The sequence below is a fragment of the Hippichthys cyanospilos genome, chromosome 1, assembly GCF_059441005.1.
Source record: "Hippichthys cyanospilos isolate Australia breed blue-spotted pipefish chromosome 1, RoL_Hcya_1.0, whole genome shotgun sequence".
Taxonomy (NCBI): domain Eukaryota; kingdom Metazoa; phylum Chordata; class Actinopteri; order Syngnathiformes; family Syngnathidae; genus Hippichthys; species Hippichthys cyanospilos.
The window spans coordinates 18689872-18716352 of record NC_142369.1 but is presented as its reverse complement, the minus strand read 5'-3'; the positions used below and the strand labels follow the sequence as shown (position 1 = coordinate 18716352).

Below are 26481 nucleotides of genomic sequence, written 5' to 3'. Positions count from 1 at the left end.
GAGAAAAATAGAAACTCTGTAGGGAGAAATTTAGGGAGGAACCTCAACCCAGAGACATGCTGCATTTTCTGGGGCCTGCCTACAATGGTTACATGCGGTCAATAGATTGGTTTTATGTCCAAATTCATTCGTATGTCAAATTCAATTCTATAATGATATCCTCAAAGTCCGCAAAAAATACAATCTTGCGTTGCTCGACTCCTGTTGTGCAATGGTCAGCAGAAGAAACACTTGGTGACATAATACGAGGGCTAACGTTAAGTAAGCAGATGGGTGTCTTTTGCAACATGGCGACAAACACACAAACCTACACGCAAACACACGCTCAATCATTGTTTGTTTGGCGGTCTCGATGCTCCACATTGACCCAGCATTGCGTTACTGCTTCCGTTACCGCTGACTAACTTTTGGCGTCTGGCTTGAATGACAGCAGCGAGGGCGCATGAGGAGGTGCTGTGTCATTCCGTGTCACGGAGGAACCGGGGAGGCAAAATGTGGGCCAGATGAAATTGATCCCTAAACCTGAGCCCGGCGCTTCTCGGGCATCAGCATACGAGGCAACAATTGCCCTCCGAGGGAAAGACATCACAAAGCACCAGGGTTTTTAATGGTCACATTTATTGCTGTGGAACCACATGCCTGACATCGGTATGTACAAGATCATACAAACACAGTAGACATCCTTTGAGGGACCTGAGAGGGATGACCTGCAACGCCTCTTTGTCATTGGTCACTTTCACACCAGAGGAGCACCGCAGTTCAACTACAGAGTTCTGCAGGTCGCGTAACAAAAGTACCGTTGAAACCTTTCCCCCCCACACACAGTGACAATGTTACACTGAAAAGCACAGTCATGAATACGATACTAAATATAAGCGTTTGTTGCTATTAACAGTATACAAAAGAGGTAAAAATGTCATATGTACATTCTGCTTGTTCCACTTTAAAATAGAACATGTATTATGCACGGAAGATGAAGCACCTTTGATGGGCAGTAGGCACTTTATCAGCAAGTTGAAGTAAACTGTGGAACCCTTGAACAGCTTTAATGAGCAGCTTTTGCATCCGTGTTCCACTCTTGATGACGTCACTCAACATAACCTCACTGAGAGGGATTCCCACACACCAGGCCAATTTGCAATGTTCCATCCATTGCGGACACCAGCAAAGGCCCATATTTTCGAATGTCTCTGAAAGATTATCCTGAGCGATTATCCAGTGGTGTCAGGTGCGTTCCCTGTTTGCTTGTAAAACTGCCAGGTCGAGCAGTCGTAAATGCGAACCATATTAATTGTTTACAATTTCTAAAGGACAAACCCCTTGTGTTGTTAACAACCAGTTCAAAGTTTTCCACTGATGTCAAGTCTATTCATCTATTTTCTACAGAGCTTGTTCTTTTAAACATGACAGGTTATCTGGAGCCCTTACCAGTTGATTTTTGGCAAGATGCGGGGCACATTCTGGACAGGTCACCATATACACATTACGCATTCACACTGACAGAGAATTTAGAGAGCCTCACCACTAGACTGCTGCGCTACATGCAAAGAACTGAAAATGGAAGCTACAATGAACGGCGGCAAGTTGCGAACTAAAATATGGGAAAGTTGATGCCTATAATGAAACCTATAATAACAATTAGCGCTGTTCTGATAAGGGCATTGGAAAGGGTCCTAATCTGGCATGAAAATGGTAGTATCAGTAGCTGCACGTACTTATAAATTACTTGCCAAAGCTTTTTTTCCATACTAATGTACGAAAACTGTCAGGTTTTGGAAGAGCGATAACTTTTATTACCAGGTAGACACTAAAAAGTTTTATTGGACTCATTCTGTATTTTTTTGTTAGTTTGTTTCCTAAAGTATTTTTTGTTTAAGAGTGCCTGCTACATCCAATGAGTGTGCAGTTCTTTAGTACTTAATAAAATGCAAAAACAAAAAACAGATATGGTTGTATCGGTAGCGCCATTGACCGAAAATGCGGAATCAGAATCGTTATCGGAACAAAACTAATAATAATAATGATGCATCGGATCTGTTTAACTGGCAAGTGACAGTAATACATTCAAGTACATCCTAAATCACATTAGTCAAGTGGTTGTTTGCAATTAAAATGAAACAAACAAAAAAACTTTACTTGCCAAAAAAATAAAAATGGCATACATTTATTTAAATTTATTTCTGAAAGAAAAAAGTTTTCTTGGACCAGAAGTAGGTAAAAGCAAAAGGAAATCCGGGGACTAAGAATTCAAGAGCAACACAGAATTATCACAACTACGCACGCTCATAACAGCAAGACATTATGAATCACTTTATTTGAGAATTCATATATGTTAGTGTGGGCCATTAATTTGTTTTGAAAACTGAGTGGGGGAGGTTTAGTGAAGAGAACATTATTCACCCCCCCTTATGAGTTTTTGCGGAGAAAATTCATTCTAAATCTACTCAAACTGGATGTGAACCACCATTCCGTCACCGATTTTGTCAGATTTTAAAGTTTCCAGTGCATGTCAGATATTCCTTTTGCTAACCAGTTTCATATGTAGTCATGAAGTATACAGTAGGTACCTGCTGGAGGGAGGCACAGCAACAGACGGCTCAGAGGGTCCACCCTGGACTGCTTGCCTATGACCTGCAGGTGCTACAACATTGTCTTTGCACAGACCTGAGAGAGCATCGACCCAACAGCTTCAGCTTGTCACAGAAGCGAGAGGACATTGTGTTCTTTCTGCACACTGGGCCTGACAATGGAAGATCAAGGCTTAACCACTGTCTAGGGAGTCAAAAAGACAAAGTTGCGTCGCAAACCTGTAGTGGTCCGGCATTCCTGTGTATTGCACTCCTGGAGTACTTCTGGTTTAGAAATCTTCTCGCACAGGCTGTCTGGCATGACACCAGAATCCTCAACATTCTGGCAAATGACGTCACGCTGCTGCTGACCTCCTCCGCAGCTCACGGAACACTGCAAGGTCATAACGCACACTGCCTTATTTTTATGAAAGTTATCATTATAGTCAGAGGCGGAGAAAGTACTCACACTCAGCACAGATATTTACTTAAAAAGGCTCTGGTAAACATAGAGGTACTGATTCTACTACTGCCCTTGACCCTTATTTTATGGTGCTCTGTGGTCACCCGTTTTTAGTTTCCATCAAAAGGCATGTTTTTTCAGTTTCGAAACTAGTATTGTGATCAAGTAAACATATGGAGTATTTTAACAAAATATTACATGATTATTTTGGTTTGAAAACCAAAAACTCTAGTCAGGTCCACCACCATTGGCTTAGTAACAAAAATACTAATACCACACAAGGATTAAATGAAAGTAAAAAAGGTACGGGCTAAACATTTACTTTAAGTACACAAATAAAAAGTAAACTATTTTGAAATTGGCTAGACACGGAAGTTGTTGAGATGACTTACAACGAAGTTGAGAGAAAAAACCCTGCCCCACACAAAATCGTTTCCGGTCTTTTAATAACTTAATGCTTGTAGCCTACTAGGAAGAAGGAAAAAAAAAGTCCTGAATGTTGCTTGTTGTTGTTTACAAGCTAACTAGTGCTGGCTGACTTTTACGATATCAAAGAAAAAACAAACTTTGTTTCGTTGACATTGTGATAGAGTAACAAAAAAGTTAGTTAGCTAATACTATGTGTTTTTTCTGCATGTTATAGCTAAAAGGGTATGTGAGCGCCTTTGCCACTTGTGGTCATGTCCACTAAATGCCCCACTAAACGCATGAAACCAAGCCCCACGAAAAAAAAATGATGGCTAATCTGTCTACTATCTTTCCAATGTGAAAACTTTCCACATCTTGGAACTGCTATATCCAAGTAGAGCCTCCTATACCTGGAGCGTTTCCTACTGAGTGCTAGCCACGTGTTAGCTCACACGTAAAGAGTCTTACAGGGCTTCTTCTCTGGGCCTGCATAAACGCAGCGGCCTCACCTTCTTGCTTGGTCATTTATATAGTTACATCGAGCTATTGTGTAGATTGTGGTGTATTCGATGAAGACACATTTTCAGAGTGTGCTATAAATACTGAGATAGCTAGCTGCATGCTGTAATGGTAGAAATGAGCCAAGCAACAACAACATTAATTTCACAAGATAACTGCTGATTTGAATGATTAGGGTCAAGTTCTTATATTTGTGAAAGTGTGTCTCTGGTTACCATTGAATCAGCATCTCACCATTGAGCCTGACAAAGTCAGGGGTACAAAGCACAGATATCAATTTTTGAATGCAGGGAGTTAAATTAAGAAGTCCTTCTCACCTGAACACTCTATTAAAAGTGCAGGTTTCTGACAAAAAACACTGTTGTACAGTAAAAAAGTATTTGTACTTTGTTACTCTTCACCATTACTTGAAGTTGAATATTGGTCACGAACCTGCTCCCACTCTTCTGTCCTCCAGTTTGTGCAAGGTTTCAATTTGCATGACTCTGTGCTGTTTGGCCTCGGTGTATGACCGCAACCTTGAGGCACTGGACAATACACCAAACGCTCACGCATCCCCTCACCGCAGCTTCCAGAGCACTGAGGTAGACGGACACATTTGTAACTTTTTGAATGAAGCGGTCTCCATGGAGCATTGCTACAGCAAAGAGGCTTACTGGTCCCCAGGGTGACACGTTCCAGTTCACACAGGCCTTGTGGGGACAAGTCAAAGTACTGAGGGGTTTAGTTGATACCGCCTGACAGTGGAACGGCCTAAGTGGACGGTGATTCTGGGAATCGACACACTGGACATCCCTGTACCGCTTTCCCATCACTGCACAGTTCTCTGGACACTGTGGACAACAATGCAGTTGAAGTACAGAGATAGACGACAAGTACAGGATTCAAGACCTGGCGGACGTTACCTTGCTCCAGCTACCACTTTGCCAGATGGCACATGGCTGAAGATGACAAGTGCGAGCAGGCTCGGGTTTCTTGGTGCTGGCACAATCCTCTTCATTCTGGGAACCGCATGTGACCTTTCTCCAGATTGCACCAATTCCACAGGTGGTTGAGCACTGTGTATAAATACAGTATATATATATATATATATATATATATATATATATATATATATATATATATATATATATATATATATATATATATATATATATATATATATATATATATATATATATAACCATTTATAAAAGCAGACTTATGCCAATTTTCCACGAAGCAAGATCAGCACAGCTTGGCTGTTCTGTTTTCTAATTGCTTTTATACAAATAGTATCTCATTAAACTGCAGAAACCACACCACATTGAACGCATCAGTTGAAACGAGACATGCTAATAAACAACAACAATAGCAAAGAATGAGAGTCTCCTGCATTTACGAATGTTTTTCAAGAGGGGATTAAGAGCAGCGGGAAAACAGTCCACATCTGTGGGTTGTAACACTGCAGTGTTAACTGCTTATGTACACCAATTGATGAAAGAAACTTTATTTTATGTTTATTTTTGAGCTTGTGATGAATCTGCTTGACCACTGGCATGGCGCACGGCTGGAAAGAGTCGTGAATTAAATTAATCATCATGTTTTTTTAGAGTGGGAGGACCAATGACTTAATGTAATGAATAATTATTTCTAGGGTTAGGGTTAATATCTTCATTATACAGGCAAAAATTGAAGACACCAGTAACATGAAGCAACAAATAATTCTTTTTCTGCTTCGAGTTCTCCGTTATATGGAAAAAGACGCAAGTTTTATGAATCAATAAAAACCAACTTCATTTTACAATATTTTTTTTTTTAAAACTCAAAATATCAACGGATTGCAGTTGGCATGATAACGTGATGCCTTGTTAAAGGCCTGGAACACCGTGCAATTTTCAAATCCTGGCATGGCACTTTATTGGAACGGTGTATGATGGTTCTAAGAGTCTGCACCCACCTCACTCCAGTTTCCTACAAGCCAGAATACATCCGTGGTGACTGGCTCTCTTTGACCCAGGGGCCGGTGGGAAGGTGGTTGATTCTGGTTTTTGGCACGGTTACCTTTGGCTCGGGTTGAATTTTTTTTGGCAGTCACGCTTCTCTTCGGGGTCACGACAGGCTTCTTGGTTTTGATGACCTTTATTGTGGTCAGAGGCCGCAATGCAGTGGAGGGAGCTTGTGTTGTGTGGAGGTTGGTTTTGGGTGGAACCAAACGCGACTTCAGCATGGGGGTGGTGAGAGGAACGCCGTGCATCCGGATACCGTATGGAGTGACGCGAGGAGCGCCGGGATGACTGATCTCAGTAGTAGCGTGTGGGGTGAAGTAGGAGGAAGTGGTGGATTCTGCGGTTCTGTGCAGGCCAGGACCACTTGTGTGTAAAGTGGGTGTGATGATTACATGGGGCACTTCAATGGTTGGTTTAGGAGGCTTTTTGAACCAAGTAGTACCGACGTCCAGGTCAATGATCCCCTCCTCCTCTCGCGTCCGCTCTTCTGTGATGTAGTCATAACCGGGAACGTTCATCACCATGTCAGGTGTGCTTCCGTCCTCGCTCTCTACTCTGTCTTCCATTTCTGTCTTTGCTTTACTTAGATTTTCCCCTCCTCCATTTGCCTTCTCCCCAATGTTGAAATCATAGTGACCGAGGGATGGGATTTTAGAGGTTAAAGATAAAGTAGTAGTTGTTGCTGTTTGTGAGGTACTTGTGGGAGCCCCGGTGGGGGAGGAAGGCAGAGCGGGGTGTCTCTTTGGTGGATAAATGCGGCTGTATTTTGGAGGAGGCCCAGGTTGTCGCTGAAGAGTTGAACTTGGGCAGCTCTGCAGAGCACACAGTGATCTGCTGCGTGGTTTGGTTGCAAGGTCACAGGTTTTCTTGGGTGCTAATGCGCATGTCACATTGCGAGATCTGACGCCTCCTCCACATGTCACCGGGCACTGGAGAGAAGACAAAAGACAGATTACAATCGAGGGTGTAAAAATCCAATAATTACCCGAATCCAATAATTACAGTCAAAATTAGAGCATTGTGTCTATTTTAAATGTGCTTTCTGCGTGCTGATTGGATCTATTTTTATGCTTTAGTTTTCTTGCGCTTGAGTTGTTGGAAAACAACGGTCAATCACACCCCGGAGTGGACACTGATTGGCTGCCATTGTGTTTTAAACATAAATTGATAGGTTCCTGTTGTGGGTGGGAGGGCAAGCTCAGGAGCAGGAGGAAGGCGTGAAAATAGAAGCATGTGACGGTTGTTGGTCCAATGAATGGTAAATTTCACTTAAAGAAAAAAAAAAAGCACCCTTGATCAAGATAGTGATACGCATTTCTTTGGAAGGAGTTCACTTACCATGGAAGCTGCACAAATTTAGTCTACCATAACGATAGTGACAAAAATGCTAAAGTAGCAAGGCATACATGAAAGCTCTTTGCCGTATTAACCTTGAGAACATTTCGTGTATGAGCAAGCCTGCGGCAGCCAGGATTTCCAAAGGTTAAGTTCAATGACACTTTTTAATTATTTGGCCTTTTATGAACGAAAACAGCAGAAATGATTATGTGAAATGTAAAAGATTAGTTAGGTCCATTATTTAAGATAAACAGATCTTAGTCATTTTTTTAAAATCTCTTGACAGTACTAATGAAAATAATTAAAGGGAAAGGAGAGAGAAGTACTACTTACTTCTTCCCAGAGTCCAACAACCCAATCCTGTCCACAGGGTACATCTCTATTGCATGGCACGACGGGTTTGGGTTTAAGGAGGTGTTTGCACTCCACAGGATGAAGTACCCTCTCCTCACCGGAAACCGTGCGGACGCAAAGCACCGTACGCTTGCGCAAACCTTCCGATCCGCAGGCCGCCGTGCACTGCTGCCAGCCTCCGACCCACCACCTAAGCATTAAGGGAAACTTAGCTATGAAAAGATTGCTGAGGGATTTTACCAATCGAAATGACCTGACGGTACTAACCTGGCAGGGCAATCCATGTTCTTACACTTGCGGTGCCTGTCTTCTAGACGAATCTCTGGGTCACACAGAGACTCATCCACAACGCCGACATCCAACTCAAAGCAGCGTGCGGGCTGGTGCTGTTCGCCTAAGAGAGGCAGACAGACGGAAAGTTATATGGTCTGATAACACTTAAGCCTATCAAAAGAAATTGTAACCCTTCAATACGCTCATGTGAGTAAAGCAGAATAAAAGCATGAAGACCGCAAATACCTGTGCTAAGGCCAAGCAGTGCAACACAGAATCTCTGGGATGCATGCCTGGATCTAAAGCCACATGTACTGTAGATCCAGAACAAATAGATATATAGGAACATGAAGAAATATATTACTGAAATATGTGCATTTCCAAGGCACTGCTGCATAAACACAGACCAATGCCAGAAACCTTGGGACTGTATTTGTACTTGCACAATGAAACCTGTGCTCTCAGTTTTACCCACTAATTCCAAAATTGTATGGAAAAAATTGGATGGAAAAAAAAAACTCATAAAACAGAGTGCTGGCAACCAGTGTCTAGTTAATTAATCGTTGGGACTACTTTTACATTGTTATCTCTAGGGTATTAGAAACAAAAGGAATATATATATATATATATATATATATATATATATATATATATATATATATATATATATATATATATATATATATATATATATATATATATATACAGTATATATATATATATATATAATATACACAATAATGACAATGTGCAGTACAAATCTTTGCAAAATAAAGGAATAAACCATTTTGCAAAAAAAAAATAACTACAACACAATTCAGAAATAATTTACATGCTCCAATTAATTTGCTTTTACTTTGCAAAGAAAAAATAATGTTCCTGTCACGACCCTACAAACCCTTCAAAAAAATGTGCTTGTATCTACAGGAATCTGTGAAATTCTCACTTACCCCCTAAAGCGCCTTCACAGACGCCCAGAGGTACTTTTGCACTCATTTTACAACTGTTTCTCTATGAAAGCAGACTGTTTATCAGTGTGTTAAATTAAAACAGGTAAGATAAACACAACTTTTGAAAAGAATCCTGAATATTTTAGCCTATTTTCAGACATTATGAACCAAACCAGTAATGAAATGTGGAAATTTTTATGATTTTCTTTACGATTAGGCTAGATCAGTAAAATAGTCTGGAAAACGAGTTGTCTTTATGGGTTTCTTTTTTTTTTTTAAGCTTCACAGACACAAGTCTTAACAGAACGATCTCATGATCCATAAGGCTATGACTACAAGAAGGGGGGCAAAAACAAGACTGAGATATGCTTGTGATGAACTCATAATCAATGATCAAAATGGTCATTGTTAACAGTCCTAATGTAAAGTAATACAGACATCTTGCATATTGAACACGGGACTGACCTTGTCCACAAGTGGTGCTGCAGTCTGTCCATGCACCATGTCTCCACTTGTAAATGGGTTTGATGACCTCATTTCCTGTCTCTTTGCTCTTCTTAATTGTGTACTCGTACTTTAGGCCAGGGTTCTTCTCCTGAAACAACAACTGAACAATCGCATGGATCGTGATTCAAAGAACTGAGAGGGAGGTTTGTCAGTTTAACAACCTAAACAGATGCAAAGATTACTAAAAAGGTGATCTTCTATATATTCATCTTTTTTTTTTTTTTTGCACAAATTTGTCTGGACACACTTCAAGCAATTGCCTCTGGGTGTGCAAACCTGGAGTACGACCGGCTCCTTGGTAGGTCCTGGCGCGGTGAGGTTCTCCATGTTCCCACTTCGTTCGTAGTAAAAAGTGGTCCCACCAGCCTGGTACTCCCCATTCCACTGGATGATGTAGTTGCCGTTGAGAAAGTAGTCCTCTGAGCCCTGTCTTCTCAGAGCCAGGAAGTTACCTGCCTCCTCAGTTTCCTTCACCAGGATGTCCCGAGCCCCCTCGGGTATCACCCCCACGTCCACATACCCTGCGAGAAACGGGAGGAGGGGGAGCCGGAGTCACGGCGAGGTAATGGATGGCCCACCATGGCTGCTGGTGCACGCACATCCAGACTACCACAGGTTCTCTCTGATCTTTAATAGAGGGTGGGCTTCGTCTGTGGGGCTGGTTGGCATGTGTGTGTTCGGCGTGGGGGGCACTGCCCTGTCTCTGCTTTTTATTGTCTGTGAATGGCGGAGGAGCAAGCAACTCTGTGCAGTTTAATGATGCTTGTGGGAAGGTGTGTGCGTCCTTCGGTGTCTGTGCGGCCGAGGAGGGGCGGTGGGGTTCTTGCTCTTATGTCTAGGCCTTTTGAAGTGTTACACATCTGGCAGGTTATCTGGGATAGACATGGACATGAGGGGCATACCGTAACCTTAATGGGTCTTTTTTTTTTTTTTTTTTTAAATTAAGCAACACTTAAGTGTAGATGGTGAGTTAGTTACACTTGTTAGCTTGATCCAATACACAGAAAAGAGGAGAAGGACAAACAGCTACATCACCTAAGCTGGACGTAAAATGACATGGGTTTTTGTATGTTCCAGGACAAACACAATACAGATTATTAGTAGTCAATAAGACTGGTAACTGTTTCCATTAAAAAGTGAAAATATTAGTGTAAAAAAGAAAAAAAAATAGTTTTTTTTTCAATATCTTAAAATTGCTGTCAGAGTTTTTGTTGTGTTCCGAGCTAGTCCTATTCCTGTGTTTCTTCTCATCAGTCACTTGTTTTTCATTAGTCAGTTATTATCACTAATCTAAACAGATCCTAGGTGTGTTGACTCATGAATCCATTTTGCCTGGCTTTAAAATACCGTAAAACAACAACCGTTCAGGTTCAATGAAAGATTTTCTTGAAACATGGCTCTTTCTTTGACTTTTTGTGATGCCACCACTAAAAGTGGCAGTGATGGCTTGGAAGGAAAAAAAGATGATGACGATTAAGGTGGAGATTTAAATAATCGGATGGAAAAGTTGTACAAGCCTCTCGGTCCAAGCTACTCAGTGCAGTACTGCGATGAATCTGAAGTCTACCACTGCCGATTTTGGGAGAAACGCGCACGCTCCGGTGTATGCGTTGGACTCACCAAAGCCCTCCCCCTCCTCAAAAGACTTGTAGACCGTCTTGCAGCTTGTGCCATCACCCAAACACACTCCGCACCGATCCTCCACTGCGTTTGAGTCGATGCCATAGTCACAGCCCACCTCCTTGAGACAAAACATGTGGATAAAGGTCACAGAAGGCTCGTTAGGGAACAGGGAAAATGTGAAACACCCTTTAAATCTGTTGTAGCGTAGATGTTTTATAATATGCTATACCTCCCCAGTCTCTCTGAGTCTCTTACCCAGCCACACTACCTTGCACACTCCGTTGACGCAGATGTTTCTGGAGTTGTTGTTCATGAAGCATGGCGTTCCGTCAGTCACAGTGTCAAGCATCTTCTCCGAAAAATATTCCGTGTCCGGTCGACAGTGGAGTTCACAAGGGTTTACTGCGAGAAGATGGATAGCAGCACGGTGAAGTTGCGCTGAACACATCTGCATCACAGTCAAAGGGTTATGGGTTTGAATCTCATTTCAGCACATCACGTGTGGCTTTTATATGTTTTTTTTTCAGAGTGCCAGGGTGTACCACACCAATTGGCCAAAGTGATCCAGCACACCTGTGACAGTTGTTAGGCCAGAATCACCATTGTTCTTATTTTAACGAGTTGCAACAATGATTTATACAACAATTTTATATATATATATATATATATATATATATATATATATATATATATATATATATATATATATATATATATATATATATATATATATATATATATATATATATATATATATATATATATATATAGAGAGAGAGAGAGAGAGAGAGAGAGAGAGAGAGAGAGAGAGAGAGAGAGAGAGAGAGAGAGAGAGAGAGAGACCAAAAACAAATGCCCACTACAGTTGACACAAATGAATAGGCTGAATCTGGTAGTATACCTGTGTAAAGCACACCTGCTGTTGCAATGCATTCAGAAACTTGTAGTTTCTGCAGTGTTGGAATTGGAAAAATTCAAACAAAGCTTTATGATGAGCAATATTTTTTGGGTACTTAAATTTCAGTCAAAATACGTGGTAATAACCCCTTGCTAAATCCAAACTAGCTGTGGGTATTATGTTGTAAATGCTGCCCCCTAGTGGAAGACTCACGCGAACTCGTAAATCTTGTGTGGGGTCTGTCTGGATACTCACATGGGTTAGCCACAGGAATCCACTTGTAGAGCTCGTTGTGGTAGGGCACAGTGTCAAACTCGCTGCACAGCATCTCTCGAAATGTGGGGGTTTCTTTTTGGCAGGGTCTTGTGTTACACGTCCGATAGCGCTTCCTTTCCCCCGTGCAGTACTTCCCCCCAAATTCCGGCCTGAGGCGAAGAGTGCGTGGATTTCATGGATTGTGGACTTTGAACAAAGAATATAGATTAAAAGAAGAGCTTACTTGGGGTTGTTACATTCCCTCTCCGCTGACTGGACTCCAGTCCCACAAGTCCTGGAGCAATGAGACCAAGTAGCCCATTGTCCCCAGCCTCCGTTCACTGTCTCAGGCAGCTTGCCCACAATCACACACTCTCCTGAAATACACCACTGAGGCAGGCAAAAGCAAATGACAGTAGGTTATGGGAGGATAAACTCAAGCCAGCAGCATACTGAAGGAGTTTGGCACTTGTACCTTCTCTGGTCCACAACGCGTCCCATCAATGGGCGAGTCTAGTTTGGAGCGACAGGAACCATTCACTGAGCACCAAAGAATCTGGCAAATGTTCTAAAATATGAACAGAAAGACTCAGCGAGGCCTTCTCTAAAAAAATGCTGACCTACATTTGCAACCGAAATTGTAGTATTTGTTCCAACAAATTGTTGGAATTTATTCCCAAAAGTCTATTCCTCTCATTTTATAGTGTTTCTTTTGGATACACTGCTTCCAGTGTAAGTATGTAGATGTTAGACTTTTTTTTTTTTGTCCAAGATCCAGTTCAGTCAAGGTGTCACAGTTCAACCGTTATATGCTATCATGTCATTCTAGGGCTACATTTACACAACTATATGATCAAGGACCTCGACATTCCAGTTTTCCTGAAACATAGCTCACTGTGGGATATTGACAATGTTTTAAATGCTTGGATTCTCAAAATTGCTTGCATTTCTCATGGTCTATTATGTTAGTGAGTACAAGGGGGTGGGGCTGCAGTCCCGGAGGCTCTAAGGCGAACCAAGGTTTAGCTCGTGGTTTGCTACTCCCAGCATTGTATTCTGATTGGGTCCCTAATGCTTCTCACATTCTGTTAAGCTTTTCTTTTGCTGAAATTTGAATAGCAGGCAGCTTTAGAGCACGTTTGTGTGAAGCAGTGGCGAGTATTTAAAAATGAGCCAACAGCCTTTAGAATCAATTGCGCCAGCCGCTAGCCTATATAACTTGAGCTATATTAGCAATGGAACTATAAGTTTAATGAATCAAATTTCTGCTGGCGAAGCCAAAATGCCAACATACGTTCTTCCCCTGATTGACTGGTCAGCAAGGGCCATGTTTGAGAAGCAAAATATATATATTGTTTTTTTTAATGTTACATGGGTGTATCATGTTTTCAATGAGTTTAAACCACTACATATGTACATGTTTATTTCATTTTTGTGCCATATGATGGTACATAATTGCAAAATAATGGATTAAATCAAGTACAGTATTTGTATTCACTTTGACGTTGATCTCACTGTGATGACTTACATCCACCTCTTGGCAGTAGGTGGCATTGGGCCCATACTGGAGCTGACACTGATGATGTGTTGTGTAGCGAACGCCAAGGCGTGCCAAAGGGGTGGTAAGGTCTCTTTTGGAAGGACGATCATCCAGACAGAAACCCCATCCGCGACTGACAGAGAGGAAAGTATGACGGTGAGCAAACTTCAAATCATCATGAAAAAACACTGATGTATACCATGATGTTCTGAATATAATTTTGCCAAGTTGTCCAGAAGAAGAGAGCACAATGGTTGACAGTAAAATATAACTCAAGCTATAAATTGGCTTCAAGAAGCTAAGAAGATGCCAAGTGCTGTCACCAGGGCTTTTGTTTTGAAAGAGAACAGGAGAAAAGGATGAATGCAAATCAGGGCTCACTCGAGGAAGCGTGTGATGTAGTCCTTGGAGCAGGATGACCAAGTGAGAGGCGAGCTGTCATACATCAGCTGTCTGGACATGATGAAGGGGTGCCTCCCTCCCGCCTCGCAGTCGTTCCCCTGGCCATCGTGATGGATTCCAAAGCTGCGCTCAAGCATATTCCACAATAAGAACAACTGCGCTTTTGCGGTCAGATGGAAGCTGCTTATTTCAACCGGAGTTACTGTAAGTTTTCGGACAAATACCATATTAGCTACAGTATTAGGCATTTGTCGATTTTTCAATGACAGATTATCCAAGTTATGCCTTAGGTGTGGTGGTGGCCAAAAGTGGAGCCAGGAGTGTCAAGGCCGCCTGGCCCTTGAGGCCTTGTGGCGCCCATTTCTTGACCAGCTGTACTCATGTATAGTAGGCTTGATACATGAACAATCATGAAAAGTGCACAAACCCCTGTTTAATTGCCAGGGTGCGTCTACTATAAAACATTTCCCAGAAACTCATGTTAAAATGCAAGTAATCATACATCTGCCATCCTTAAAGTGTATCCCCCCAAAAATTTCAGCTGTTCTTATTGTCTTTTTCCAGCTTTTTTCTGGTTGTTTTTCTTCTTTCTTTTTCTTTGTTTTTTTCTTTTTTTGGGGCTTTTTGGCAGTCTGCTGTCTGAGCTGAGCCCCCAATTCCAGATGGGGTAAAAAAAAAAAAATCTGTCCCAAAAGCATGATTCTGACATCATACTGATGTGATGAAACATTTATAGTGTGGTAAAACACATTAATTGTGTGAATGCTTTCACTCACATGTCATTTGACATTTTGTTTAACTTCTTTTTATTTTGCCATATTTTGACATTCAACTTCTACCCCATACAAAGTTCAACTTTGGTTTCTTAATGTTTTGCAAAAACATACTTGAAATCTTCCAAATTCATGTGGGGAAATGTGTTGTGTGGTGATTCCCATTTAGTATAAGAATGATTCAAACTCCACTAAAAGGCCATTTCAAAGTCCTGAGTTGTTGTACTAACTCATCCATGGCAGTCATGCAAAGAATGACGAGAACTGGGTGGCCGCGAAGGTCATTATCCTTCAACAAATAAGGAAATAAAAAGCTGCAAACTGGGATAGCCATTGGAAAACATCATGGCCTCAAAGTCCTTCAAATGCAGTTTCCAAAGGATGCAAAACCTGAAATAGCTGCGAGCCATGCACACAAACATGGCGCACACCCACCTATGACCCATCTCGTGGGCAATGGTGAAGGCCACTGGTAAGCCCGAATCTTCGTTGATGTTGCAGCTGCGGTGCGGTTGACACATCCCAGAAAGATGAGACAAGCCTAAGGTCTCACAGGGTTGGTTCATCCCAGCGCAGATGTCCTTCCTGGGAGTCCAAAGACAAGCCAAGGAACATTTGGAACTGACTCCAATAAGCATATCGCACTTTATTCTCACACTGCATCGCGTGTGCTTTTTTTCTTACCTAGTGACTAACACAGCCAGGTCATGATGGGCGGGATGTGTGTCACTCTGCGGGTTTAGGTTCTTCTGCCAGGCACAAAAGCTGGAGAGAGTTGTGTCTGCATGGTGGACAATCTTTAGGTCTTTCTGTGAGGTAGGAAATAAAATTATCAATACTGGTAAGCAGTATTCTGCTCTACATGACATATGGCACCAAAACAGATGCAGGCTCAGGTACTTTATTAACGAATACATTTTTAATATCAACCTGTACCTAATTCAAATTACATTCCATTACTTTAAAATAGAAAATAAATTAGATTTAAAAAAAAAAAAAAAAAACAGCCCATCAGTGTCTTTACCTCTTCTCCTTGTAACAGAATCAGACGAACCAAGAGAACATGGATGGCGTTCCCAATGCTGGCATCATGGAAGATACCTGCCACCTTGGCAACACACAAATGTTATTGAAAATTGTACTTTCAAATTGCTTGTATCCAAAATAATTTAAACTTCAGGGGTGCCACCAAGTGATAAAATAAATATATCGGAAAATCTAATACCTGCATATCTCTGAACTGTACTTGCCCCTTTTAAATCAACAAAAATGCCTTCCAAGAAAAAGAAAATAAAAAATGTCAAAGGGAAATATTGAAGACTCACCATGTTCATGATGGTGAAGATATAGGACTCCACATTGTCGCTGCCATGATATTCGATGAGCTTGGAATCGGCCACCACCATGGTTTCCACCCAGCGCTCCCTGCTGACCGAGCGTCGGGAGCGGGACTGCGTCCAACCGCGCTCCCTTTCCCATTCCTCTCGGTCCTTCTCCAGCTGCACAGAGTCACCATCTGCAGCATAGATGTGAAAGCTAATGGAATACTCCACCGGATCATGCAAAATTTGTGTGTGGTTGTTTTTCCTCAGCAGCTAATTAACTGTTTTTGTCATAGAGCAATAACTGCGGATACAAGGATTTCTGTTTTATCTTAAAAAAAAAAAAAAGCTATTTTTTTATTCTTTTCTGTTCTGAGCTTATTGATGGGATTTGTTCATGTTTTTAAGTTCATGTTTCTGTTCCGTTTCTGTTTGTTTGTTTGATTACGTCCACCTGTCCTCGTCCACTTGCTTCTCTTGTGTCTGCCAGTCAGCTCCCTGTTCTAATTGTTTCTTGCTCAGGTGTTGCTTTTTGTCTTATCAATTTTCAGTGCATTTGGTTTTCTCTTTTCCTTTCACGTCTTCGGATTATTATGGCGTTTACCCGGCTGCCTGTCTTTTGTAGTTCGGTTTTTCCCTGCGTCCTGATTCCACTTACCTTCTTGTTTAAATATGGCTTCTACATGCACTCCCTGCCACTGATCTTTGCTGCACTTGAGTTCATAATCCTTAAAGCCAAGCAGTTCTGATTAGTTCTGGTTGTATGTATTATTCAGTATAAATGCCAAACTGAAAAAAAAAACTATGCCAAGAAGGTAAAGTCCCATGAACGGATCCAAAAAAAGAAAGAAAAAAGGGAAGAAAAGATGATCATAATAAAACTCGAAATGTTGCAAGTCACATATGTGCAGGTCAGAAACCTTCAAGATTGTGGGAAAAATAAATCAAGCAAGTCAAAAGTCAAGTAATAAAATCTGACTCAGCACAGTACTGTATGTTGGGATGATGATCCAATGTATTTTTTCCTGATCAAGACCAATAAAATTATATTTATTTCTTCAATGGAAACAAAGAATATATTTAACTCTAAAAATTAAAAATACAATACATACTATACCCTAATACACTGCATTACATTTCATGCATTACATTTAAAAAATGCCAACAAATACCTGTTACTCCACATGGGCTGGCCTTGGCACTGCGTTTTCCCCTGTGCGTTACCGTGGCAACATTGGGGAAGATGATGTGTGGCTCTGGAGAACCTGCAGGATCACTTGGAGATTTGGGGAGCGGCTCGATGAAAAAGTGCCCCTCAGGCAGGGAGAAGAAGCCTCTCTGTTGAGGGGGGGAAAAAATGCATTCTCAGTCAGGTTGATATATGATTAAGAGCAGTTGTTTTTTTTTTCTTTTTTTCAACTGTTTAGTTACATGATGCTTGTTTTACAACAATAAGTTAGCTGCAGAAGAAAAAGGGTCGTTTCTAAGTCACTTCTATCATTATTCATCAGGTGAGCCATTAGAAATCCGCCCTTTCTCCTTTTTCCCCGGAGGCACATTCTGTCTGCAATGAAGAGATGCCTTGCCAAGTATGCCAAGCAAGTTCATACTGGTGTTCAAGCACTTTACTTTTTTTTTTTTTTTTTTTATGCGCACACACAAAAGTTCACAGCCTTGTGCCCTCCAGCACAAACAAAAGTGTTTCGGATGCACAAAAGAAGGTTATGGATAATTTTCTCAAGGGGTGGACTTGACATGTCTCGGGAATCTTTTTCACCTCTGGCCCAGGCGCTCATTATTAACTTGATTGTGTGTGAACGTTCAGGTGTATGCGTATGAAGTCCGAACAAGTCTGAACTATTCGGGGACGAACTCCTCCCTGTCTGTAAAGCCTCTTGCATGAAAGACAGCGACATACTGTAATGCTGGAAGAGAGAATTTGATACGATTCAATATAAGAGTTGTAGTAACAATGCTGCCCTTTAGCTATTCTCACTTTTGATTGACAGTCCAACTATGCAGTGGTGGGAAGTAATAGATTGTGTTGCTGGACGTTGCCGTCTTTGTACGACGTACACCGTATCATATAAAGTCGTGTTTGTTGAATCGTTCTGAATTCTGCATCCGATTGGCCGCTTTCTCTGAATGCGCAAGCAGCTGTGAGAAATCAGGCCATGCGTCGTGTCCTGCTGTTCTGCGGTGCTCTGGTTATGCGCATTTCAAATTTCTAGGTCATCCTGACCACTTTTGCAAAAGAGCTGGGAGAAAAAAAGTCCCCAAACATGTTCATTCAACATTGTGTGCAGGATATCATTTTTCCTTCAAGGGGGATGGTTCAGGGAGTTCATATGGGGAGAAACAGTCCCCACCTGTTACACTAAATTTGGGAAAATAGGCCACAGTGACAAAAAGACGTAGAAGATGCTGTTTGAGTGTTCTGAACTCCTTTTGCAACTTACGTGTCTCACATTAAGCGATGCAAGATTTGCATGGGTGTAGCTCAGCCCCAAGAAATAAACACTCTAAAATAGACTCAGTTGCTTCAAGGCATGATTAGTCAACAATTTCATACAGTTGAAAAGAATTCCTAACAATAAATATTTAAAGGCATCCCATAGATCAATTGTTCTTAAACTGTGGTACGGATATCACTCGTGGTATGCGGGTTCCCTCTAGTGGTAGGCGAATGAATCACTAAATTAAATACAAATACGATTCTTAACATGAAATTTAAAAAGCAAATAAAGAAGAAAGTTTGTGACTGTACATTTATGTTAAATATTTTTAAATACTACAATATGTTTTTTTTTTTTTTGCTTTAAGGACAGCACATTAAAGTACAGTGCACTTAAGTTAAATACAACTAAACTGTACTATTGTTTATGTTTTTGCGGTTTCTGTCCTCCAAACACACCTGATTCAAATGATCAGCTCATCAGAAAGCTCAGAGGAAGCCTGATAATGATCATTTGAATCAGCTGCATTGGACGACGGAAACATCAAAAACATCCAGAATAGGCAGCCATCGAGGACCGGGTTTGGACATGCCTGACTTAAATGATCAATAAAATTGGATTTCATTAGTAAATGTTTTTGTTTTTTCTAATGAAATGAAAGTAGGCATTTTTTTAACTTTTATGCAAATAATTGAAGTAATTCTGAGATTGGCTGGCGACCAGTTCAGTGTGCACCCGGCCTTTCGTTCGAAATCAGCTGGGACAAGGAATCTTGTTTTTTTTTTTTTTTTTTAAAGGTGCATTTTTCAAATCGTCGCACATTTCTAGCATGTTTAATTATATGCATTTATTAGCAGTCGAGTTGTGACTATATCCTGTATTCAATGTTGGTGGCTCCAGCAGAGTTGCCTATTATTCGGTGTCCCCACCCAAAGTGAGAAGAAATTAAATAGGCTGGAAAACCTTTGGAGAATGACCTTTGGCTAAAAGTGTTAATGGACTCATCCACAAAACCTGTAAGCTGATACATCCCTACTCCCCTGTGAAGTGACGGTTGTTTCCCATCGGCTCCATGCACAACTCGCAACCGATTTTACTACTTCTCACACACTCTTTTATAGGCAGCATGTTCCCACATTAGGAAATAAAGCAAAACACATACAAATACCCAATATGTGGCAGGAAAAAGGCCACCTAGGTCCCTTGCACCTTTCTTGGTGTTTGGCTCCAATCATACCATCGTGTCATCTCCTATATACGAGCAGTGTTTAACTTGCAAAGAGCAAAGCAGGTGGTGGAGTGCAGATGGGCCGGGAAGGAATGCCACAGGGAGGCCCATCCAAACATGCATTGCTCTGCCTGATTCGTATGATCTGCAAAGCCAATGTACGTCTGGCCTTGCGCCTTTTTATTTACATTACTTGTGCTTTGCAAATGACCGCGTGCATAGTTGGTAGTAACATAATACAAATATGTTGGTACTGTATTAAAGAGCCTGTGAAGTGCATTCACACATGTGTTTCTACTGTGAGTACTAAATACACGTTCGACAGTGCCGAAAACACATGCAAAGACTGGAAAATCCATGGATTGATGGATTAAAGAGCATTAATTTTTTTTACCGTTTCAGTTTTCCCTATTTACTAGCTCTATTAAGCAGCACTGCAACAGCTTTGAACTTGATTTTTTTTCTCTCTTTGTACAAGCACTGTGGAAGGTAATAAGAGAAACTGTGTGCAGTGAGGTTTTTTGTGTGTGTGTCAAGTTATCAAAACTGGTATTGTATATATCCATTCATCCATTATTCTGGAGCAGAGTGAACAAGAGGCGGGTACACCCTAAACTGGTTGATAGCCAATTACAGCACACATAGCATTGCATTCACACTCACATTTGCACTTATGGAACATTTTGATTCTTCAGTTACCTTAGGAAAGATAATTATGAAGTAACCGGAATATCACCCAAAAAAAAATAATAATAAAAAAACAAGAAAACACGGGAGAGAGCTGGGATCCAAACCCCCAACCTCGAAACTGGTCGCTAAGCAGTGTTTTACCATGTTTGCCGTATTAAATAGAATTGACAGTAAAAATTACATTTTACCTTTGTACTTGTCACTACAAGTGATGAACTTAAACGTCTCCTTTTAATCAAGTATACTTTTGCTTCTACTTAACTATAGTGTAAGAGTACTTTTAACTCCTCTAGCACAGGCCAGGATATACGCCAATCAAATGGGAGCCGACAATTCATTTGCGTCATTATTCGACCGGTTTTCTGCCCTTGGGTCTCGAGCTAAAACAGTGGTAGAAAAGTACTAGGTCGGCCTCTGAATCCCTGTAACCTGGAGGGAGTGTGTTTTCTGTATGAGGTACCAGGGCCACAGGAGGTTACCATAACATGGGTCTGTGTTGTAAATACATCAGCCATGTGGAACTGCTTTATGGCTCTTTCCTGCTTCTGTGCGCTGCAGTGCAGCCGGAATAGAGTTTCTGCTGTTGGTGACCTTTTAAAACTCAGGAGTGGGGGAACAGGTAGCGGGGAGCGGACAGCTCATTATACAATAACCACCTTTCGACTTTCACCCAAGACAGCCGCTCTTACTAATATTTGGGGGGGTCATTCCAAGAGAATTGCTTTCTGATGTATTAAAAACTATTTTCATTTATCCTCGTGTCAGAAGACCAAAAAAGAGAAAATAATCAGTATAACAGGTCTGAACTAGTTTAGTGGCGTGCCTCAGGGAATGACCAAGCTTCGATGGAGAATGTGTTACATGAAAGGGAATGTTGAATCACAGCGATTTCCACCCAGCAGTTGTGACTGATTCACATATGCGCTCACAAACAGAGATGATCTCAATTTGCCTGAGCAAATGTGACTGTCTTCTGCTAATCTGAAAAAGTTCAACATCTGTGTTTACAAAACTGCTACGTATAATTTGAAGTTGTATCAAAAAGTAGACTAACAGCCCTGATTTATTGTCTCCGTACCTACAAGCACTTTTTTTAGCCTTTGCATCCAAGAAAAACTCTTTATGAAGTCGGATTCACACTTACCCACAATCAGAATGTATTTATGCAATTAAATAATATAAGCCTCACACATTTACACTTTAAAAATTGTCTTTGTGGCGTCGGTTTCACGTGTCACATAATTAAAAAAAAATCTATGTTTTGTAGAAAACTGAAAATTGAACTGCAATTGAGCGGGAAATTACTATAGCTACCAAAAAAAGAATAACAATTAGCTTAGCTAAATTCTTCTTCTTTTTACATTTCAGCGGGCTGCATGCCCCAGCTACCTCACAGAGGTCAGTCGTGGTACTACAACAGATATCTGGAGAAGATTTGTAACTGTCTGTGTTGTAAAGGTTATCTGACATTTAAAAAAAAAATCAAGTTAAGATGTTAAAAATTAGTATACCACGCTTAAGTCAAAGCACCGCTATTTGTTATATTTCCTGAGGCCCCAGCTGTAGAGGTTTCCACCCAACATCTGCTTATAAAGTGCACAGTCTGGGGCTTTTAACAACTGTAAACCTTCTACCATAGCAAAAATTCTGGATAATATATCAGAACGGATTCCCTGGAGTTTGGAGGAAGGGAATTTAACAAAGAAACACTGGAATTCCATCAAGATATGATATTTGAGTGACGTGTATCTGTGCGTTGGGTTGGACTAGCGAGGAGAGTCCAAAGTGGGTCAGTTGTAAATTATGCCGCAGCGGGACAGCCTGTCATTAACTTGGCTTGGCAGTCAAATGTAACAAATGAGGCTGAAAAGGGAGACATGACATATACCTGCTAACACAACAGAAGACTTGTTGTTGCAAAACTGTCAAACTCACAAAAATAGGATGATATATGCCATCATGTCACATCCTGGGTAATATTTTTAATTGTTAGGAGAATAAAATTCTCCTAGTTGCTTTCAGCAGATTGGTAACGTGAGCATACAGGGCTATGATACCTCCTTCCATCTTTGGCTAATTTTCACCTTTAAAATATACACACAGCACAAACTGTGCCATTTCATCACATTTCTGATAATGTTCCCACCTGACCGTCACAGAATTTATTGTAAAGAAATCTAGTACCTTCTGTATACTTATTGAAAGGAAATAATTGATCGCTAGACGTGAGGTATTTTAACAGACACTGTTTATAAATGGCCTTCCAGAGTTTGATGCCAAAAACAGTGAAAATGACCCTTTACTCAATCTTTTTTTAATGATAAAACCTAATAATTTGGAATGGAGCCTACGATGATCGGGTGGGAAGATTTTCTGAAATTTGATGCAAAGACATGGACGGACCCTAAAGAAAATGTAAAAACTGTTGTGAAACCAGACTATCATTGTCGTTGTTGTCATCAGGGTTCTATTGTTGACACAGCTGTTGTCATGCCCATTGTTTAGTCATCACCTAAACCTTCTATCCGGTTTTCTCTCTCTTTCTACTCTATGTTCTTGCACTCTATCACCCAAATCAACTGAGCAAGGGTGACAGAGACCCCACAGAGCCTGGAGGTTTTTTTTTTTTCATTTCCATTGCCATTGACAAGTACTTGCTTAAGTGGGGTTCAATTGTGTTTTTGTCTATGAAACAGAATGAGGAATGTGGATCTTGGCCTGCTCAATGTTTGAAGTGCCTTGCGATAACTTTTGCTGTATACAGAGATGAAATTGACTTGTGGAGCCTTACACAATATTTTTCTTAAAATTTTAGAATTCTGAGTTCTACTGTTCTGAGAATGTAATAAATCTTCCAAGAAACCTCCATATCCTCCCGAGACCCGGCCTATTCATTTGTGTCCACAGCTGTGTCCATTTTGTCTCAGTAAGACAGCAAAGTAAAGGCCAGAATATCCTCTACCGAGGACTTAGTAGAGGAGCCCAAACGAGTCAAAAGAAATAGAAACCAAATGTACTTGGGTCCCACGCAGATAATCTACCCCCACTAATGGCAAAAATGGGATAAAGTGCTTTTGCCTGATTTACAGTCAGGTTTAGTTCTCAGTTCTCACTCATTGACGAAGTAAATGTGAGGGTGAACGGTTGCCTGTCTCGAAACTTCCCCTGGGACTGATTACTGACCAGGCAGCTTCAAGTCAGCTGGGATAGGCTCCAGCTCACCTCAACCTTGAAATGGATAAACACTAAAGCAAACAGATGGGTGGATGCATGACCCTATACCCCATACACTTTCTTGTGTCAGTGTTAGCTGTCCAAACTGGAATCGTGCTCCAATTGAAGCCATTCGTCAGGGGACGACAAAGTAAAACGGTAACGCTATTAAGGTAGCGATGTAAGACAGGAACAGCGAGACCAAGATAAAGGGTCTCATGGTGAGCTGATGAGGATCAGCCGCAGCCGTCAGCCTGTCTGCAGGACGGCCGCTCTGCAAACACTGTCGGGAAGTCTTCGAAGGGCAAGCTAACAGTCAGGTAATATTTGGAGACTCGACCACACAGAAGGGAACTAAGGCCGAACAAAGAAAAATGGAAAAATACCACGGATGAGAACATGGAAAGGATTGAAATATATTTGTGTTTCTTCTTCTATGCATTCCATTTTTTTTGCTACTCTGCCTTGCCAACATAAGGACTGACTATTCCAAGCCATACAGGACTGAACTGTATGGGTTTGTGGAAAAAATGGCTTTAGTCCAACAATCCATCCATTTCTATAGCTCTTGTCCCCACCATGATTTCAGGTGAGCTGAATCAATGTGACTTGAGTTGGGGACAGCGTACACCATGACTTCCACACCCCAGGATCATAATTCAAACCCTGAACATCATTGCTGTGAGGTAGAAGTGTGAACCACGAGTACACTGTGCCTATGGTTTTTATCTGCCAGCCAAAAATAAAACCAGGAGTCTTTCCAAGAGCTGCAATTTTGGTATTGTAATGTGATTCCTTACCACTTACCAGTCCATTACACGTGCTGATGGCAGCAGTCCCTTTCACACCCGAGGCCTCCACAGTACCAAGAAGGTGGCAGGATGACCTTGGAGGCGCCTGCCGACTTTCTGTTCGCTTAGCACTGCCATTGCGCCTCTCCAGGATGTAGTCACTTGAAAGCAACTGATGGTTTTCCGTCAGATTGAGCGTCAATGCTCGTCCGGTGTAGTTAAGCTTGTAGTAAACCGGCCCCACCGCGCTGAGGTCTCGCCTGACTCGCCCATCTTTGAAGTGGTGAGACAGAGAGTGGGAGACAAACTCTCCGTCAGCGTTGGTTTTCACTGGATGGATGACGGACCCTGGCTGTGACGCTGCACCTGTATAATTAAAGAAAAAGATCATAGCCAGCACGAATTATATTGGCGGCTCGATGAAGCAGTGTTTAGCATGTCCGTCTCACAGTTAAAAGACCCGAGTTCAATCCCAGGTGGCTCCGGCCTTCCCGGTTGGAGTTTGCATGTTCTCCCCGTGCCCCCATTGGGTTTTCTATGGGCACTCTGGCCTCCTCCCACATTGTAAAAACATTCACGGCAGGTGTATTGGACACACTAAATTGGGTATGGGAATGGCTGTTTATCCTTCTGTGCCTTGCGAATGGCTGGCAACCAGATCAGGGTGTCCCCCGCCTACTGCCAGTCAGCTGTGATAGGCACCAGCAAGCCAGCAACCCAAGTGAGGATGAGCGGCTATAGAGGATGCATGGTGGGATGGATGGATGGATGGATTATACAAAAAAAAGTGTAGTGTGACAGCAACAAAGCCTTATTTGGTCAATGGTCTACACATCACAATAAAAGTACAGTACACAAACAGGTCAGAAATATTTTTGAATTCAGAGTCAAATCTTATATTTGCATAGCCACAGAGACAGCTTTAGGCATGTGATACTTGACAATAATACTGACAATCTCTAGCCTCCACCCTTGTGAGGATAAGCAGTTCAGATAATGCAGATGCAGTGTATTACAATCTGGCAAATATAAGATAGTTGCTGATTATATATTTTTCCTTCAGTGGCTGTGCATGTAACACAACTGGGTCTTTTGAAAAACTGTAAAAAGTGTTGGTATATTTAGGTACGTCGCAAAATCAAATTAACTCAGTTATATTGGATCTTTGATGTCTAAAGCCATCAATGGCAGTAAATGAGTTGATTGGCATAAATATGGTGGTTGTCAGCCCATATTTTTTTCATGTGTAGTTTGGGACGTACCAAGTAGAGTGTTCCAATATTGTATTTGCATTTTACTGTTTGTCCCTTTCTGAAAGTGCTTCTGTAACCATGGCTCTCCTTGCCCCAATGTGAGAGCATCACATTACTTTATTGGATCCCTTTTTGTTTTGCTTCAAACGAGCAACATCGTATCTGAAACTCACTTGTAATGTCAAATTTGGCTCCGAATGTTTTTTTTTCCTGCTACAATCGAAATAATCTCCCCTGGCCCCTGTTTGAGGAAATGGGTTAAGGCACCACTATAAGGATTATGATTCATTCAAAAATGGCAGAATATCTTGAAGGGAAAACTTCCGGATTTGGTGGGGCTGCATCTTCCCCTATCCGTCAGGCGGTCAGTGCTCAGTGAGTGCAGGCTTACTTTGAGTCATATTGAGTTGAGGTGTGAATGAGCTGCACACTGACCTTGTCCTGCAAAGAGAGAGAAGTTCAAGTCTTCGTAGCCGCCTGCCAGGAAGAGAACAAAGTGTTGCAGCAGCAGCAAAAGAAGAATCGTGCGCTCCTGCAACCATGGCATTATTTCATGGAACCAAACTCCAAACTGTGGAAAAGCAGTCCACGGGGGCGTCGGGAGCAACTACGCTGATTGTCTCATGACACGGACGGGCTCAGGAGGAGGAGTGCGTCCTGCCTCATCTGG

The 26481-nt window shown here is 41.5% G+C and overlaps 1 protein-coding gene across 1 annotated transcript; it reads right to left on the bottom strand.

Annotated features, from left to right (window-relative positions):
* Window positions 1-633: 633 nt before the first annotated feature.
* adamts12 (ADAM metallopeptidase with thrombospondin type 1 motif, 12) lies at window positions 634-26387 on the bottom strand. Its single transcript, XM_088433140.1, has 24 exons — window positions 26247-26387; window positions 24575-24924; window positions 17353-17518; window positions 16184-16374; window positions 15883-15966; window positions 15543-15667; window positions 15294-15443; window positions 14065-14208; window positions 13672-13816; window positions 12619-12711; window positions 12388-12533; window positions 12144-12313; window positions 11259-11392; window positions 10988-11108; window positions 9644-9888; window positions 9326-9467; window positions 7905-8031; window positions 7617-7827; window positions 5897-6874; window positions 4863-5015; window positions 4614-4790; window positions 4390-4536; window positions 2808-2961; window positions 634-2740 (listed from the first exon to the last, which is right to left on the bottom strand). The coding sequence occupies exons 1-24, from the start codon at window positions 26356-26358 to the stop codon at window positions 2625-2627; spliced, it is 4581 nt and encodes a 1526-aa protein (XP_088289266.1). The 5' UTR covers window positions 26359-26387; the 3' UTR covers window positions 634-2624.
* Between the last annotated feature and the right edge of the window lie 94 nt (window positions 26388-26481).

Excerpts from the sequence above, each read along its gene's own strand:
- adamts12 (XM_088433140.1), bottom strand. The coding sequence starts at position 26,358 with ATGCCATGGTTGCAGGAGCGCACGATTCTTCTTTTGCTGCTGCTGCAA. Across the intron at positions 17,519-24,574 it reads TCAGCACGTGTAATGGACTG|AGAGGCTTCTTCTCCCTGCC; the intron begins GTAAGTGGTAAG and ends CCCCCTCAACAG. Across the intron at positions 15,668-15,882 it reads TTCTGTTACAAGGAGAAGAG|AAAGACCTAAAGATTGTCCA; the intron begins GTAAAGACACTG and ends CCTACCTCACAG.